Source organism: Bradysia coprophila, unplaced genomic scaffold, assembly GCF_014529535.1.
Source record: "Bradysia coprophila strain Holo2 unplaced genomic scaffold, BU_Bcop_v1 contig_94, whole genome shotgun sequence".
Lineage (NCBI taxonomy): Eukaryota > Metazoa > Arthropoda > Insecta > Diptera > Sciaridae > Bradysia > Bradysia coprophila.
Genome location: NW_023504022.1, coordinates 1,776,340 through 1,795,205, shown reverse-complemented (window position 1 = coordinate 1,795,205; position 18,866 = coordinate 1,776,340). Strand labels below are relative to the sequence as shown.

Genomic DNA, 18,866 nt, shown 5'->3' with positions numbered 1-18,866 from the left:
TCACAAGATGAATTATTTCAAGCTTTGTTTTACAAGATAGATTTGGCCCTTTCAGAACAAAAACATGGGTCCTTGCCCTGTAATCCCTGTAATGTAGTCTACGTATCAATTTCGAATACTTTTTGGTAAGCAAAATTGAATGTTCTCATACTTGAATCTTGTATAAACAGATGGCGCACATTCAATCCACATGTTCATTATGTCATGCAAAGTATATAAACACTGATAGTAAAGCCAATCCGCAAAAACTCACGGAACCCTGGGTGAATATAATTTGTTTTACCTTCAGTGTTTATATACGTTAGGCCTTAGCTAATCATCCGAACTCACACTATCAAATATTACGTATTTCATGTCTAGTCCACGCCACACATTTTACGTAATTCTGTTGTTAGTTTCCTTTGGGCAATATGTGGTATCTTAAGTAAAAGGAAGCAGACTTTATAAGCTAATTTCGTTTACAGTGACAAACTATTATACTTTATATTGGAATTAGTTTTACTTTTATTACCATATTTTTAAGGAAACGAATCACTCACAGTGTGAGTAATTATTTCTTTTACATAAAACGTTTACTCGAGCAAATTATTTCCGATGACAATAATATCGCACACGTTCTGATATAATATTGTGTGTTCCCAATTCAGTTTAAGACGAAAATAAAAACTTTCTTTTCAACCTAAAAAGATACCTACCGTTTTACGAATAAAACATAATTGAGACTATACTATGACTCAAGCTCTTAATTTGCATATATTGGCGAAGAAATTAAGCAAGCGTTATTGAAGATCATACATAGCAATCACATCAATTTGTAATCAAAATAAGGGTACTCCAAGTCTCGACTTATACTTAAACTTGCATATATTGAATATATCATGGACGGATCGATAGCGGAGTCCGTGGCGCTAGCCCCTCCTGTAAGAAAAAAGCAAACGAAGAAATGCTTTTGGGCGCGACAGTATGTATAGCTGAAATTTTGTTTTTCAATCCTTAGATCTATATCGCCACCAAACCTATTCTATCATATTCTCGCTTCAAATACGAGCAAAACATGCTATCACTCGACTATGTAGTTAGCTTTTTCCAAACAATCAAAATCTTTCGACTTAGATTAGATTGTATGGGGTGAGACGAATCTCTGCACCTAAGCCTCCGTTGGGCCTATTGTGCGTGCCCCTTTTCGTCTAATTGGACCTACTGATTAAAGTGGAATCGGAACCACTGTCAAACGTAAGTCTTATTATCCTTATGTCGAGAGATACATTTCGACTTGAAATCCGGTATGAGTGTGATGTTTATGTGACTTCACAGATGGCTCTGTAAGTTACAATTGTGTATATGCATGATTGTCAAACATGAGAAATCGTAGAGTTATTATTTTTTTTACGGCTTTATTACTGTCGAAATAGCCTATTGGCATTGCTATTGCAGTAACTAATCACACTTTGATTAGAAAAAACCGCATGAGCAAGCTTACTCCGGGAATCGATCCCGGGACCCATACGTTATGAATCTAATGCTCTACCGATTGAGCTACCTGGAATTTTAAACCCTTCAACTTACTCGGTATGTTTCTATCTATCTATCTATCTATCTATCGACGGGATATCTCGGAAAGTAGTCGGCTAATCTTCAGTGTCTTATGCCAGAAAATACCGAAAAATGTGGGTTCACTGTGATTGAAAAACAATTTTTCGTTGAGGACACGATAACTTGAGTATTTTTAACCAATTTGGATGATTCTTTTTTTTCGAATACGTGGAATTAAATTCCCGAATCTAAGTTCGAAGATGGGCTAAGGATTTGGCTATCCCAGAACAACATGATTTTATACTGTATAGAGCGGATGATTTTTATTTATTATAATATTTGTTGATTGAAAAGATCGTTTTTTTACTGACTGCGCCGTATGCGAGCAGTCTTTTTTTTCGCTTTGAATAAATAAATTGTTATAGTTGATTAAAACCTCAATAGAAAAAGATTTTTCGTAACAGGACTAAGTCCTTGGCGGACGAATGGAATACTGATGAGACTTAATCATCACCCGTATATATGCGTTTCTCGTGCTTTGGATTCATTGTATTGCTTTTTTTATCTTTGTCAGCATAGTTTGTGTAATTGTATTTTATGAACCGATTGATAAATAAATGTTTTACAATAATAATAACAACTTGATAGTTTCCCTTGACTGAAAGTCATGGGTCTAACGGATGATAAACACTGATAACATGTTTGTCACACAATGTTCACTACTATGATTGAAAATACATGATGTATGACCAAAAACCTTGAATATACTTGGTCGTTCTTTGTTCATTCCTTGATAATACGATAACTTGACTAATCCTCAACTGATTTCCAATCTTTCCAGTCTAGAAATCTAGAAAATTTCAACGAGTATGAGCTTTGCGGCCAGAGCGAAGTGAAGAAGGCAAGAAATACCTCCTCTTTAGCTCTTTACAACGTCTTTTAGTAGACAATTATACTGATGGATCTTTGGTTTGAAAATGTCGAAATAAGTTCCCTTTGTTTATTATGAAAATTAATTTTCAATAAAATAAAAGAAATGACCTATTTATGACAAATAAGTAAGACAAAGAGCTGCTTTGAGCAAGAACAATCTATGATGTTTTTGTTACAACTGCAAAAATCGATTGAGAAAATATCAGTCAGTCAGTCAGCGACTCAATGGCGTAATGGTTAGAACGTTTGCTTTCCAATATTCGATTACCGCTCAATACATTGTTGGGAGCTGCCGGTATTCTACACCTACTGCGCTTTAGTGGGTTTAGCACTGCTATAGGTCAGGCCCGTAGGTAGAAACCATTTCTCAGACGTCCCAGAGGGGGCTCAACAATGTTAAAAAACTTTTAGTATGGGGAAAATTAAATAAAAACCGGTTTTTTGGAAATTCCAGAGGGGGCTTAGCCCCCACTAGCCCCCCGTAGCTACGGGCCTGCTATAGGTACTAAGGCGCAATATTCAAAAATCCTTCAGAGTATAAAATACTTAGAAAGCGTGGTTCGGAATTCACGTTAAGCATATAGTCCCTTGTGTTAGGTCATTACAATACCATGTAAAAGTACCTTCACCAGCTATAGCATCAAATGGTAGCCGAATCTGTCACTTAAAATGTATCCTCCCGGCTGAACAATAACCATTCGCTATTATTATTATTATAGTCAGTCACCAAAAACGGGGGTCCTAGTATTTAATAAGTCTTGAAATAAACGGCGTTAGACAAACAAAAAATGGTACGTCTTAAAGAGGATTTGAAAATCTGTGTTCACACATCAAATAATTGAGAGATGTTTACTCTTCGACAGCCAATCACCGACTAAAGTACGTCCTTGTTTTGGCAGAGATATTTACTCCTCGACAGCTGAACTCCGACTAAAATACGTCCTTGTTTTGGCAGAGATGTTTACTCGTCGACAGCTGAACTCTGACTAAAGTACGTCCTTGTTTTGGCAGATATGTTTACTCTTTGACAGCCAATCACCCACTGAAGTACGTCCTTGTTTTGGCAGAGATGTTTACTCGTCGACAGCTAAACTCCGACTAAAGTACGTCCTTGTTTTGGCAGATATGTTTACTCGTCGACAGCTGAACTCCGACTAAAGTACGTCCTTGTTTTGGTAGATATGTTCACTCTTTGAGAGCAAATCACCGACTAAAGTATGTCACTGTTTTGGCATAGATGTTTACTCGTCGACAGCTGAACTCCGACTAAAATGCGTCCTTGTTTTGGCAGAGATGTTCACTCTTCGACAGCCAATCACCGACTAAAGTACGTCCTTGTTTTGGCAGATATGTTTGCTCGTCGACAGCTGAACTCCGACTAAAATACGTCCTTGTTTTGGTAGATATGTTCACTCTTTGAGAGCAAATCACCGACTAAAGTATGTCATTGTTTTGGCATAGATGTTTACTCGTCGACAGCCAATCACCGACTAAAGTACGTCCTTGTTTTGGCAGAGATATTTACTCCTCGAGAGCTGAATTCCGACTAAAATACGTCCTTGTTTTGGCAGAGATGTTTACTCGTCGACAGCTGAACTCTGACTAAAGTACGTCCTTGTTTTGGTAGATATGTTCACTCTTTGAGAGCAAATCACCGACTAAAGTATGTCACTGTTTTGGCATAGATGTTTACTCGTCGACAGCTGAACTCCGACTAAAATGCGTCCTTGTTTTGGCAGAGATGTTCACTCTTCGACAGCCAATCACCGACTAAAGTACGTCCTTGTTTTGGCAGATATGTTTACTCGTCGACAGCTGAACTTTGACTAAAGTACGTCCTTGTTTTGGTAGATATGTTCACTCTTTGAGAGCAAATCACCGACTAAAGTATGTCACTGTTTTGGCATAGATGTTTACTCGTCGACAGCTGAACTCCGACTAAAATGCGTCCTTGTTTTGGCAGAGATGTTCACTCTTCGACAGCCAATCACCGACTAAAGTACGTCCTTGTTTCGGCAGATATGTTTACTCGTCGACAGCTGAACTCCGACTAAAATACGTCCTTGTTTTGGTAGATATGTTCACTCTTTGAGAGCAAATCACCGACTAAAGTATGTCACTGTTTTGGCATAGATGTTTACTCGTCGACAGCTGAACTCTGACTAAAGTACGTCCTTGTTTTGGCAGAGATGTTCACTCTTCGACAGCCAATCACCGACTAAAGTACGTCCTTGTTTCGGCAGATATGTTTACTCGTCGACAGCTGAACTCCGACTAAAATACGTCCTTGTTTTGGTAGATATGTTCACTCTTTGAGAGCAAATCACCGACTAAAGTATGTCACTGTTTTGGCATAGATGTTTACTCGTCGACAGCTGAACTCCGACTAAAATGCGTCCTTGTTTTGGCAGAGATGTTCACTCTTCGACAGCCAATCACCGACTAAAGTACGTCCTTGTTTTGGCAGATATGTTTACTCGTCGACAGCTGAACTTTGACTAAAGTACGTCCTTGTTTTGGTAGATATGTTCACTCTTTGAGAGCAAATCACCGACTAAAGTATGTCACTGTTTTGGCATAGATGTTTACTCGTCGACAGCTGAACTCCGACTAAAATGCGTCCTTGTTTTGGCAGAGATGTTCACTCTTCGACAGCCAATCACCGACTAAAGTACGTCCTTGTTTCGGCAGATATGTTTACTCGTCGACAGCTGAACTCCGACTAAAATACGTCCTTGTTTTGGTAGATATGTTCACTCTTTGAGAGCAAATCACCGACTAAAGTATGTCACTGTTTTGGCATAGATGTTTACTCGTCGACAGCTGAACTCTGACTAAAATACGTCCTTGTTTTGGTAGATATGTTCACTCTTTGAGAGCAAATCACCGACTAAAGTATGTCACTGTTTTGGCAGAGATGTTTACTCGTCGACAGCTGAACTCTGACTAAAGTACGTCCTTGTTTTGGCAGATATGTTTACTCTTTGACAGCCAATCACCCACTGAAGTACGTCCTTGTTTTGGCAGAGATGTTTACTCGTCGACAGCTAAACTCCGACTAAAGTACGTCCTTGTTTTGGCAGATATGTTTACTCGTCGACAGCTGAACTCCGACTAAAGTACGTCCTTGTTTTGGTAGATATGTTCACTCTTTGAGAGCAAATCACCGACTAAAGTATGTCACTGTTTTGGCATAGATGTTTACTCGTCGACAGCTGAACTCCGACTAAAATGCGTCCTTGTTTTGGCAGAGATGTTCACTCTTCGACAGCCAATCACCGACTAAAGTACGTCCTTGTTTTGGCAGATATGTTTGCTCGTCGACAGCTGAACTCCGACTAAAATACGTCCTTGTTTTGGTAGATATGTTCACTCTTTGAGAGCAAATCACCGACTAAAGTATGTCATTGTTTTGGCATAGATGTTTACTCGTCGACAGCCAATCACCGACTAAAGTACGTCCTTGTTTTGGCAGAGATATTTACTCCTCGAGAGCTGAATTCCGACTAAAATACGTCCTTGTTTTGGCAGAGATGTTTACTCGTCGACAGCTGAACTCTGACTAAAGTACGTCCTTGTTTTGGTAGATATGTTCACTCTTTGAGAGCAAATCACCGACTAAAGTATGTCACTGTTTTGGCATAGATGTTTACTCGTCGACAGCTGAACTCCGACTAAAATGCGTCCTTGTTTTGGCAGAGATGTTCACTCTTCGACAGCCAATCACCGACTAAAGTACGTCCTTGTTTTGGCAGATATGTTTACTCGTCGACAGCTGAACTTTGACTAAAGTACGTCCTTGTTTTGGTAGATATGTTCACTCTTTGAGAGCAAATCACCGACTAAAGTATGTCACTGTTTTGGCATAGATGTTTACTCGTCGACAGCCAATCACCGACTAAAGTACGTCCTTGTTTTGGCAGAGATATTTACTCCTCGAGAGCTGAATTCCGACTAAAATACGTCCTTGTTTTGGCAGAGATGTTTACTCGTCGACAGCTGAACTCTGACTAAAGTACGTCCTTGTTTTGGCAGATATGTTTACTCTTTGACAGCCAATCACCCACTGAAGTACGTCCTTGTTTTGGTAGATATGTTCACTCTTTGAGAGCAAATCACCGACTAAAGTATGTCACTGTTTTGGCATAGATGTTTACTCGTCGACAGCTGAACTCCGACTAAAATGCGTCCTTGTTTTGGCAGAGATGTTCACTCTTCGACAGCCAATCACCGACTAAAGTACGTCCTTGTTTTGGCAGATATGTTTACTCGTCGACAGCTGAACTTTGACTAAAGTACGTCCTTGTTTTGGTAGATATGTTCACTCTTTGAGAGCAAATCACCGACTAAAGTATGTCACTGTTTTGGCATAGATGTTTACTCGTCGACAGCTGAACTCCGACTAAAATGCGTCCTTGTTTTGGCAGAGATGTTCACTCTTCGACAGCCAATCACCGACTAAAGTACGTCCTTGTTTCGGCAGATATGTTTACTCGTCGACAGCTGAACTCCGACTAAAATACGTCCTTGTTTTGGTAGATATGTTCACTCTTTGAGAGCAAATCACCGACTAAAGTATGTCACTGTTTTGGCATAGATGTTTACTCGTCGACAGCTGAACTCCGACTAAAATGCGTCCTTGTTTTGGCAGAGATGTTCACTCTTCGACAGCCAATCACCGACTAAAGTACGTCCTTGTTTTGGCAGATATGTTTACTCGTCGACAGCTGAACTCCGACTAAAGTACGTCCTTGTTTTGGTAGATATGTTCACTCTTTGAGAGCAAATCACCGACTAAAGTATGTCACTGTTTTGGCATAGATGTTTACTCGTCGACAGCCAATCACCGACTAAAGTACGTCCTTGTTTTGGCAGAGATATTTACTCCTCGAGAGCTGAATTCCGACTAAAATACGTCCTTGTTTTGGCAGAGATGTTTACTCGTCGACAGCTGAACTCTGACTAAAGTACGTCCTTGTTTTGGCAGATATGTTTACTCTTTGACAGCCAATCACCCACTGAAGTACGTCCTTGTTTTGGCAGAGATGTTTACTCGTCGACAGCTGAACTCTGACTAAAGTACGTCCTTGTTTTGGCAGATATGTTTACTCTTTGACAGCCAATCACCCACTGAAGTACGTCCTTGTTTTGGCAGAGATGTTTACTCGTCGACAGCTAAACTCCGACTAAAGTACGTCCTTGTTTTGGCAGATATGTTTACTCGTCGACAGCTGAACTCCGACTAAAGTACGTCCTTGTTTTGGTAGATATGTTCACTCTTTGAGAGCAAATCACCGACTAAAGTATGTCACTGTTTTGGCATAGATGTTGACTCGTCGACAGCTGAACTCCGACTAAAATACGTCCTTGTTTTGGCAGAGATGTTTACTCGTCGACAGCTGAACTCCGACTAAAATACGTCTAGGCATGTTCGCTGAAAAATATCATCAGTCGATGATAAAATTTCCAAATAATCGATACTATATCAATCGAATGTTTTATCGATAATCGATAGATATTGATTGATAATCGAATTATCAGTCACTATTTATCGATTTATCAGTCGATATTTACCATTATCAATCGATATTTTCGGTTATCGATAAAACATTCGATTGATATTGATTTTTTGAAAATATCGATAATCGATTCTAAGGAAATAATCGATATTTTATCAATCGAATGAATTATCGAACATGCCTAAATACGTCCTTGTTTTGGCAGAGATGTTTACTCTTTGAGGGCAAATCACCGACTAAAGTATGTCACTGTTTTGGCAGAGATGTTTACTCGGCGACAGCTGAACTCCGACTAAAATACGTCCTTGTTTTTGGCATAGATGTTTACAATTCGACAGCCAATCACCGACTAAAGTACGTCCTTGTTTTGGCAGAGATGTTTACTCGTCGACAGCTGAACTCCGACTAAAGTACGTCCTTGTTTTGACAGAGATGTTTACTCGTCGACAGCTGAACTCCGACTAAAGTACGTCCTTGTTTTGGCAGAGATGTCAACTCGTCGACAGCTGAACTCCGACTAAAGTACGTCCTCGAGTATGTTTACTCGTCGACAGCTGAACTCCGCCTAAAGTACGTCCTTGTTTTGGCAAAGATATTTACTCTTTGACAGCCAATCACCCACTGAAGTACGTCCTTGTTTTGGCAGATATGTTTACTCGTCGACAGCTGAACTCCGACTAAAGTACGTCCTTGTTTTGACAGAGATGTTTACTCGTCGACAGCTGAACTCCGACTAAAGTACGTCCTTGTTTTGACAGAGATGTTTACTCGTCGACAGCTGAACTCCGACTAAAGTACGTCCTTGTTTTGGCAGAGATGTCAACTCGTCGACAGCTGAACTCCGACTAAAGTACGTCCTCGAGTATGTTTACTCGTCGACAGCTGAACTCCGCCTAAAGTACGTCCTTGTTTTGGCAAAGATATTTACTCTTTGACAGCCAATCACCCACTGAAGTACGTCCTTGTTTTGGCAGATATGTTTACTCGTCGACAGCTGAACTCCGACTAAAGTACGTCCTTGTTTTGGCAGAGATGTTTACTCGTCGACAGCTGAACTCCGACTAAAGTACGTCCTTGTTTTGGCAGAGATGTTTACTCTTCGACAGCCAATCACCGACTAAAGTACGTCCTTGTTTTGGCAGAGATGTTTACTCGTCGACAGCTGAACTCCGACTAAAGTACGTCCTTGTTTTGGCATATACAGTTTGTTCATGTCATTTTTACACAGTTTTAGATATGTCAGAGTTTTAAATGTACCCAGTCAATCCGTCAGGAAAATCAAAAATTTGTATTAATTTTTTTGATTCATTCGATTCGTTGACTTATTTTAAGACAAAAGTTGTTCAACGATATATGGAAAAAACGCATTTTTAGGTGGCTAAAAGTGAAATCAAAACTCACAACATTTTCTGTTTTAAAAAACGCCGAAACACTGTGTCAACAAAATGTATCGACTTTTTTTTAGTACGGCTATGGTATCGCTTTATATTCATGACATTTCAATTTGTATTTGTATACGTGTATTGGTGTTAGCAACTTACTGCCTGCTGACAGTCTGCTGACAGTTTCCTAGACAGCATTAACAAAAATGTCGTTTCGTTTGGTTCGAGTGAGAAATAATTTAGAAATGAATTTATAAAAAAATTCGTTCGTTTTAAATTGTTTCTAATGATGCGAATATTTTTTATTTTGGTTGTAGAACCAAAATAAATTATTAAAAAAATACCATTTTCCCGACGGATTAAGTTCTTCCTAAATTATGAATTTTTGGCGCAAAATTTAAAATTTCTATCGCGAATTCAAATATTGCGCAATTTGGGAAGAACTTAATTGACTGGGTACATTAAAAACTCTGACATATCGACAATCTTTAGAAACTGTGAAAAATGAAATGAACAAACTGTATGTTCACTCTTTGAGAGCAAATCAACGACTAAAGTATGTGTCACTGTTTTGGCAGAGATGTTTACTCGGCGACAGCTGAACTCCGACTAAAATACGTCCTTGTTTTTGGCAGAGATGTTTACTCTTCGGCAGCCAATCACCGAATAAAGTACGTCCTTGTTTTGGCAGAGATGTTTACTCGTCGACAGCTGAACTCCGACTAAAGTACGTCCTTGTTTTGACAGAGATGTTTACTCGTCGACAGCTGAACTCCGACTAAAATACGTCCTTGTTTTGGCAGAGATGTTTACTCTTCGACAGCCAATCACCGACTAAAGTACGTCCTTGTTTTGGCAGAGATGTTTACTCTTTCACAGCTCGTCACTGACTGAATGACCTTGATTCGGCAAAGATGTTTAGGTTTACTCTTCGAGAGCTGATAACCGATTGAAGTTAATTTATAGCATATGAAAAAATAAATTAGAATGTAAATTTTTGTATCGGTGATAGTAGCCGCTTCGGAAGTTTAAGAATGAAAAATAAGTTGATCAAAATAACATTGCAAAAATAGTCTTCAAGGGATCTGACCCGTCCAAAAGGTGTGACCTAGTTCCTACTCAATTTGTTTTTGTTTTTAGCCCCGTACGAAGTACAAAGGGGCTTATAGGATTACGATGCCGTGTGTAATTGATGGAATTCGAAGCAGACGGTAAGGGCAAAGTGTTTGCCTATGTTCATAGATGACGAATCCGCAATAAAAATTTTGTCTGTCCGTCTGTCCGTCACGTCGATATCTTAAGTAAATCAAATACGATTTCAAAATTTTTTTTTCCTGAAAGATAGTCGAAATAGTGAGGCTAAGTTCGAAGATGGGGCTAAGTTCGAAGATGGGCATATTCGGGTCGGCCCTTCGTGAGTTAGGGCCACCTAAGTGATTTAAGGTCTTTTGGTGATATTTATGGCAAAACAAACGATGGAAATGTAAATGACACGGCAAATGATAGGTATTGTCAATACCAATCCAGGAAAAAAAAGTTTTTTTTAAATCGGGTGAGTGGACCGTGAGTTAGGGCCTTAGAAGTGAAAAGCTACTAGGGCCCTATGTGTATTTTACATACAACTCGAGTAAATTTCATCCGTTTGTCGTAATTATTGTTTCATTTAGAAGGTAATGGAAGGCCGAATAGAATGTTGTTGAAAAAAAAAATTAATTTGAGTCCTCGGACTAAGGCCGCTACTAGGGCCCTATGTGTATTTTACATACAACTCGAGTAAATTTCATCCGTATGTCGTAATTATTGTTTCATTTAGAAGGTAATGGAAGGCCGAATAGAATGTTGTTGAAAAAAAATTTAATTTGGGTCCTTGGACTAAGCCGCTACTAGGGCCCTATGGTGTCGGGGAATCTCGCACACGCGATCATAGTATGCGTCCTTTTACGACATGTAACGAAAAGTCATGACTGTGCGAGATTCACCACTTAGAGGTGAATCTCGCACACCATGAATTTGTGTGGTGTGCGAGATTACCCTACCCCGGCCCTATGTGTATTTTACATATAACTCGAGCAAATTTCATCCGTTTTTCGTAATTTTTGTTTCATTTGGGAGGTAATCAAAGGCCGAATAGAATGTTTTTGAAAAAAAAATTTGGGTCCTCGGACTAAGGCCGGTACTAGGGCCCTATGTGTATTTTACATACAACTCGAGCAAATTTCATCCGTTTTTCGTAATTTTTGTTTCATTTGGAAGGTAATCAAAGGCCGAATAGAATGTAGTTGAAAAAAAAATAAATTTGTGTCCTCGGACTAAGGCCGGTACTAGGGCCCTATGTGTATTTATACTCAATAAATTAAAATTTTAGGGCTATTTGAAATTTTTGTTTCATTTGAAAGGAACGTCGTACGGGGCTTCGTAATTACGCTATGCGCAATTTCTAAGATGAACACATTCCATAATAATTTTACTTTAACTACATTAACCGGCGCAATAGGCTTACGGTCAAAGTAGGGTGACAGACGCACTAGGGTCACATACGCAATATATATACACTCCGACTGTTCTGATGGCTCGTTTACTTTTGTTCTGCTATCAAACGATGTTTTATTTCACTACTCACATAACAAAGTTGATTACTTTATTTTTGTGAAGCGATGTGGAGTCCTCGAAGAGTAAAATGTAAAGAGAGACCCGTACGAAGGCTGTACTTAAAGGTATCTTGAGATCTCTACTCTCTTTTCGAAGTTGTAGAAAACGTTATCTAGAAAATATAGTCAAATACAGAATAAAGTGATGAAAATGTTGTAGAAGGAAATGCGTTCTTAAAAGTACTCATGCACTCGAGTAACGAACCATGATGAAAACAGTCACAGTTCGCTTAGGTGCTAGAGAGAGCATTGTTACATATAATTTTGCTGATAAACGAGCTGAAATGTTTATTCAAACGTAATTCGCAATACAAAATAGCTTTAAGATCATCAGCTATGTGTGTTAAATGTGTTTATCAGTTAGTTCGAGTCGAATGGTAGAATCATCATGGTCAACAGTCACAAGTGTATAGTTTTTCTATCGTTTGGTATATGGTCAGCTCAAGCGATTTACTTACCACCTTGGCAGTCAGGCGAAGACGGACGTATCAAGTGGGCGCACAACTGCGACTTTAACGGCAATTATCTAGGGAAAGTTAGATCAAACGGTGAAGAGTGTGGAGGATTGTGCTTTCAAAAGCCAGAATGTACTCGTTTTTTGTGGACTTACGAAAATAGGGGAACTTGCCATTTTAAAAGTGGAAATGAAAAGGCTTTCTTTGCTGAAAATGGAGGAATTTGCGGCTACGTGGCTGTGGAAAAAGTTATTGTGGTAAATATTTACAAGTTAAGATCGGACGACAGATAATTTCGTGAGCTGTTGGAACAGGAACACTTGGCATTTTTATAAGAAAAATCTAATTTGACAAGAAACACAAAATTTTCGTCAAGTTAGATTTTCGTGTAAAAAGAAAACCAAGCGTCCCAGAGGTTGACAGTTTCGCGAGGAGTTCTAAATGACTCTACGTTTACAGTACATATGATTTCCAATCAACTTAAGCAATTTTTTTTTCACTGAACTGCTTATCTGTCGTGTCTGCTTGGCTTTTGAAAAATATGTCTGCAGAGCTTTGATTTTGGCTTTGACCTTCGTTCTCGGGAAATTTGTAAATTTAATCCACAGGATGGCATAAGCTGGGTGATGGCAGACGCACATCGAATCAGATGGGCTGCAAACTGTGATTTTACAGGGCTTAATATCGAGGAACGGAAAATTCCGGGTGAAATGTGTGGATCACAATGCCTTTCGCGTCTGGATTGCATTGGATTTGTTTGGACCAACTACGAAGGTGGAACATGTTGGCTGAAGTCACGTGGACATCCAATTCTTGCCTACACTGGAACTGGCGGTGTTTGTGGAGAAATTATTGGCCGTAAGGCATCTTACGGATCATCGACGCAGTCAAGGTTGATATTATTGTTGTACTTATGACAAAGGAGTTTACTTTAAAGAACGTCGAGGTCCGTTGTAGCCTCTGCCTTTGCAATCGAAATTTATATTAAGGGGACACCTTTTATGAACAATTATGTGGGAACCAAAAATTAGATGTTTCATGTTTCATAGTTGACTCATTATCATAATACGATCGAAATACGCTGGTATTAGTTAATACTAGTAAGGTATATCGACCATATCGACAACACACACCATTATGTCATCATTCGCCAATCCGTTTAAGTGTAGGGTCCATCCTATCCCGCTCATATCATCATAATCATCTCTCTGTACTACGAACATTTAACAGCTCTTCTCACATTTGCAGTGACTACAAAAGAAAGTCTGAGTTAGGTAATGCTGCATTCAAATGAAAATTGAATTGGAAATGTATTTATGTTTTATTAAATAAGCTTGCAATGAATACACGGACATTGCATCACACTATCGCATTAGAATTGGTGAATCGTCACAGAGAAATGAGTTTCCTTGGATGGTAATTGGAGTTTTTTGTTAACATTTCATCGCTAAATCTTTCGTCATTTCCGCTACAGGCTGCACTAGGTTATCGATTAAGTGGTAGTATTGAGTTTCGCTGTGGTGGAACAATCATCTCAGACTACTATATACTAACGGCTGCTCATTGTGTCGACCCGGAACCGGAAATCGTTCAATTGGGAACGCATATCTTAAATGATGCAAAAAAGACGAACATGCTGGTTGAGGTTAGTTAATGCTTTGAAAAGTGTATTAGTATCTGGATAAAACAACGCTACGATAATCGACTATTACTAGAGTTGCCAAAAACATGAACATTTCTCCTTCGAAGCGCGTAAAAATGACATTGCGCTAATCAAATTAGAAAAACGAATAACATTCAGTAACAGAATTTTACCGGCTTGCCTAAGGACCAGCAGCAATGACCTCCCTTGGAATCAAGAACTGATCGTAACAGGATGGGGAATAACGGAAGGTTATAAACATCATAAACGCTGTCAGCTGTCACCGATTTTTATTTATGGTGAGAAACTGTTGCAGATGGAAATCTTTCGGATGTTTTGAAGAAAGCCAGCCTTCGGACTACACAACTGAGTTCTTGTCAGGCAGACTACCTAAAAGAAGGACCAGAACCGAAAAATCACATCAGCGATAGTCAATATTGTGCAATTGATCCTGACGGAATACGCGATGCTTGTCAAGGTATATAAATATGCATTCAGTAGCTTAACTTATATACACATTACATATAGTGCTAGTTAGCAATTCACGTAACTGTGTTCCAGAATTTGAATTTTATTGAAGCTAACCTTTAGCTCGTACTTTGTTCACGAACGCATCTAGCGAATCGTTTCATTCTAACTCCGTTTGCTTGACACACGTATTTTTTTTAAACAATAGAGCTCATGTTAGACGACTATGTAATCTATTGTTAAAAGTTTAAACACATCTATCAAGGAAACGGAGGCAACACGGAGAGGTTTAGTGTGAAACCAACTTCCTCTTCGAGATCGAAATTGACAAAAAATACATAGCTAACGCCGACCCGTACGAAACACCTATTCGTATCAAAAGCCTTTAATGTGAAACTCTTCATTTCTCTTACTTCATTTTCTTCTCTGCTGAAAAACTATTCTCCCTTTAAAATCACTTACATTATCCACTCTTTGCCTTGTTATCATATACAACTAAATTGCCGGAGGCAATATAGACAGCCCCGTACGAAGACAAATTTCATAAATTCCTATTTAAACAGCTATATACCGCTATATTTACCTATATTTCACTATAAATAAACATTCCACAAATGAATTTGCTATTATATAGCTCTAAATGCCTGTATATAGCTCAATATAGCTGTATATAGGTATATATAGATGTCCATATATGGAATTACTGAAACCCCACAGATATAACAAATTATTTCCATGTTAACAGAAACTCTGTAAGTACCATTTTTCCCAAGATATTTCTATTTTACTAAAATCCAATATGGCCGCCAGCAGCCATTTTGTTAGGAGACCGGAAATAGTACCGACGCTTTACATTCGTTAATACCTTTCAAACAAAAAAAAATTCATGAAATTCTTCTTCTTCTTCTTCTTCTTCTTTTTCAGCCTGTTTCTATCCACTGCTGGATGTAGGCCTCTCCAACTTCTTTCCATTTCGTACGATCCATTGCCATTTGCTGCCAGTTTGTACCTGCAATATTCTTAATTCCGTTTGTCCATCTCTCTGGTGGTCTACCTATAGCTCGTCTTTTATATGGTCGCCAGTTCATGATCTTTTTGGTCCAACGTTCGTCTGTCCTTCTTGCAATATGTCCCGCCCAGCTCCATTTCAGAGATGCTATTCTTTCCATGACATCAACGACCCTGGTTTGTTGTCGAATCCATTGATTCGTCATTCTGTCTCTGAGTGTTATTCCAAGCATACTCCGTTCCATGGCTCTTTGTGTCACTCTCAATTTATCTTCGGATGCTTTTGTTAAAGTTAACGTTTCCGCTCCATAAGTGAGCACTGGAAGGACACAAGTGTCGAAAACTTTGCGTTTCAGACTATTATTCATTTTGCTTTTGAAAATTAGTCTGAGTTTTCCGAACGCTGCCCATGCAAGACCAATCCTACGTCTTATTTCTGCAGTTTGGTTGTCCAGACCTAACTTCAGTTTATGTCCTAGATATACATAGCTGTCGACTCGTTCAATGACAGTGTCACCAATTTTGATTTCTCTATCGTCCCCGATGTTGGTCATGACTTTTGTTTTCGATAAGTTCATCTTGAGGCCAACTTTGCTCGCCTCTTCACTTAACTGTTGTAGCATAAGCTGAGCCTGACCTAGATTCGCTGCTATCGGTACAATGTCATCAGCGAAGCGGAGATTGCTCAGGTAATTCGGTCATAATTTACTCGAGATATTGTCAAAATACACCACGTTCACTGTACTTCCGAGTAGCCAGATAAGAGCTCACTCCAAGAGACCTAGCTCACGCTCCGGAGAACATAATTTCATAAAAATTCCTGATTGGTACGGTCAATACCTATCTAATAAAGCTAAAACAGACGAAATATGTTCAAATGTGGCCGACCTACAAGCAAAAACTGCTTGCCGCCCTGTGCCTGTTCCACACCAAGGGGTCTAACTCACGAGTCGGTCATCCGATTTCCATAAACTTTTTTTTTGTCGATCGGTATTGTAAATACCTTTAAATGTCCGGAGATATCTTCGAAAAACCGTAAAGCACTTATTGGGCCACAGCTCGGGAGGGGTCGATCCAAAATCACTCATCTTCGAACTTAGCCTGTCTTTTGACATTACCAAACGGGAAAAAAAAAGAATTTTCAAAATCGGATGCGTTTTACTCAAGTTATCGTGCAGACGGACAGACGGACAGACGGACATTTTTTTTTCGCGGATTTGGCATCTCTAGACAACCACAATAGGTTTCCCCTTACTCAGGGAGTCCAATTCGACGTGTTACAAACGTATGCGTAAACCTATAAGACCCCAGTACTTCGTACGGGTCTAAAAATCAGCAATGCGCTTTAAGCATGAGTACTGAAACTGGACACTTTGTCATACAAATTTTAGAACTATATGTAACAAAAATTGGAAAAAGAATTTCATCCAAAATAGTATTCTATTTGTTAGCTGTCACTAAGATCACTCAAGCTTGCAGTGTGTTGAATACACACACAGATAATATTCTTGGAGTAATCTGCACGAATTGTGGGGTCTGCCATTTTCTACTTGAATCTTAAAACGTATGAAAAAAACCGATGCACTCAAAGAACAGGCGAAAAAACAGAATTTTTTAATAATTGGTATGATACCACTGTACTATACAGACGTTCCATACAAAATAATGAGCCCAATGAGACAGTAAATAAAGTCTGTTCGGTTGTCTGTTCTTGGAGTGCGTTGAAAATACACACTGTCACACTATGTCAACATTTTAACTCATAAAGCAAAAGGTAAGCTTATGAGCACTTAAAAAAGCTCTTAGTAATGTGTATCTGCTTATCTTAAATACAAACCATTTTTATTTACCCGACAGGTGATTCTGGCGGCCCAATACAATTATTAGATAATTCACCGTTGGCTACTGTGGTCGGTGTCACATCATTTGGAAAAGGCTGTCCATCGAAATTGCCGGGAGTTTATTCAAGAGTCAGTTCTTACGTGGACTGGATTGAAGCCAAAGTTTGGGACGATTGAAAAAGAAACGTAATTTTTATAGACATTTTATTAAAACTTAATTTTTGGACATAAAATGCCTTCCATCTGTGAAAATGTTGAGTAATCATAGTTAAGATTGGTTTCTGAGTTCTTGTAATTGGAATCGGTCGGTGCTGATAATTAGGGTTCCTCCGGTGAATCAAGTGAACGCGGTCTTTTGTTGCCGTTAGCTTCGACTTCCAAATTGCTTAGATTTGTGGAGATTTTGTTCAGCGATGCTTCTAAGCTGTTCATAAGTTATAAGTCGACTACTTATAAAGTAAAAGTTATAAGTTCATAAGTTTATAAGCCAAAATTTTATAAGTCGTAAGTTAATAAGTTTTAAGTCCCAAAGTTAGATGCGTTTACTAGTGAGACAAAAGTCAAAATATATAAATTTCAATCAGTCAAAACCACTCAAAAGAGTAAAAGTGACGCAAGTAACGCAGGTCACTGGGCATACTTCCAAAACAACTGATATCGTCGTAGGTGACGCATTCTGTGCTTGTACGCAAAAATTTGATTACAAAAATTCTAGAAAAAAAAGTTCACCAAAAAAGTTGTGCGTCACAAGTGGCACATATTGAGGAAAGTACTGTAAGAAAATTGTTAAAATATGGAAAAAATACGTCCTGAAACAATGGACAAACGGAAAAAAGCCGAATCATTTGACACTTTGTGACGCAATTTTTAGCCCCGTACGAAGTACGAAGGGGCTTATAGGATTACGATGCCGTGTGTAATTGATGGAATTCGAAGCAGACGGTAAGGGCAAAGTGTTTGCCTATGTTCATAGATGACGAATCCGCAATAAAAATTTGGGCCGTCTGTCCGTCTGTCTGTCACGTCGATATCTTGAGTAAATCAAATCCGATTTCAAAATTTTTTTTTTTCCCTGAAAGATAGTCAAAATAGTGAGGCTAAGTTCGAAGATGGGCGATTTTGGGTCGACCCCTCCCGAGCTGGGGCCCCATAAGTGATTTAACGTTTTCCGAAGATATCTCTGGACATTTACACTTGTAAGTGATACGTCAAATGAAAGGTATTTACAATACCGATCGAAGAAAAAAAAGTTTATGGAAATTGGATGACCGACTCGTGAGTTAGACCCCTTGGTGTGAACTAGGTACAGGGCGGCAACCCGTTTTTGCTTGAACGTTGGCCAAATTTGAACGGATTTAGAAAGATTTTGCTTTCTGAGATAGGTATTGACCGTACCAATCAGGGGAAAAAAGTTCATGAAATTCGGTTCACCGGAGC

At 39.0% G+C, this 18,866-nt stretch overlaps 1 protein-coding gene across 2 annotated transcripts; it reads left to right on the top strand.

The window, feature by feature from the left end:
* Positions 1-12,352: 12,352 nt before the first annotated feature.
* LOC119084863 (phenoloxidase-activating factor 1-like) lies at positions 12,353-17,662 on the top strand. Of its 2 annotated transcripts, none has more exons than XM_037194996.1 (8): positions 12,353-12,727; positions 13,079-13,362; positions 13,641-13,744; positions 13,804-13,886; positions 13,945-14,115; positions 14,186-14,363; positions 14,429-14,590; positions 17,446-17,662. In XM_037194996.1, exons 1-8 carry the CDS (start codon positions 12,404-12,406, stop codon positions 17,604-17,606), a joined length of 1,467 nt encoding a protein of 488 aa, XP_037050891.1. In that variant the 5' UTR covers positions 12,353-12,403; the 3' UTR covers positions 17,607-17,662. The 2 variants fall into 2 exon arrangements, with proteins under 2 accessions (XP_037050891.1, XP_037050892.1); XM_037194997.1 differs by having other exon boundaries at positions 12,355-12,727; positions 13,719-13,744.
* The last annotated feature ends 1,204 nt before the right edge of the window (positions 17,663-18,866 follow it).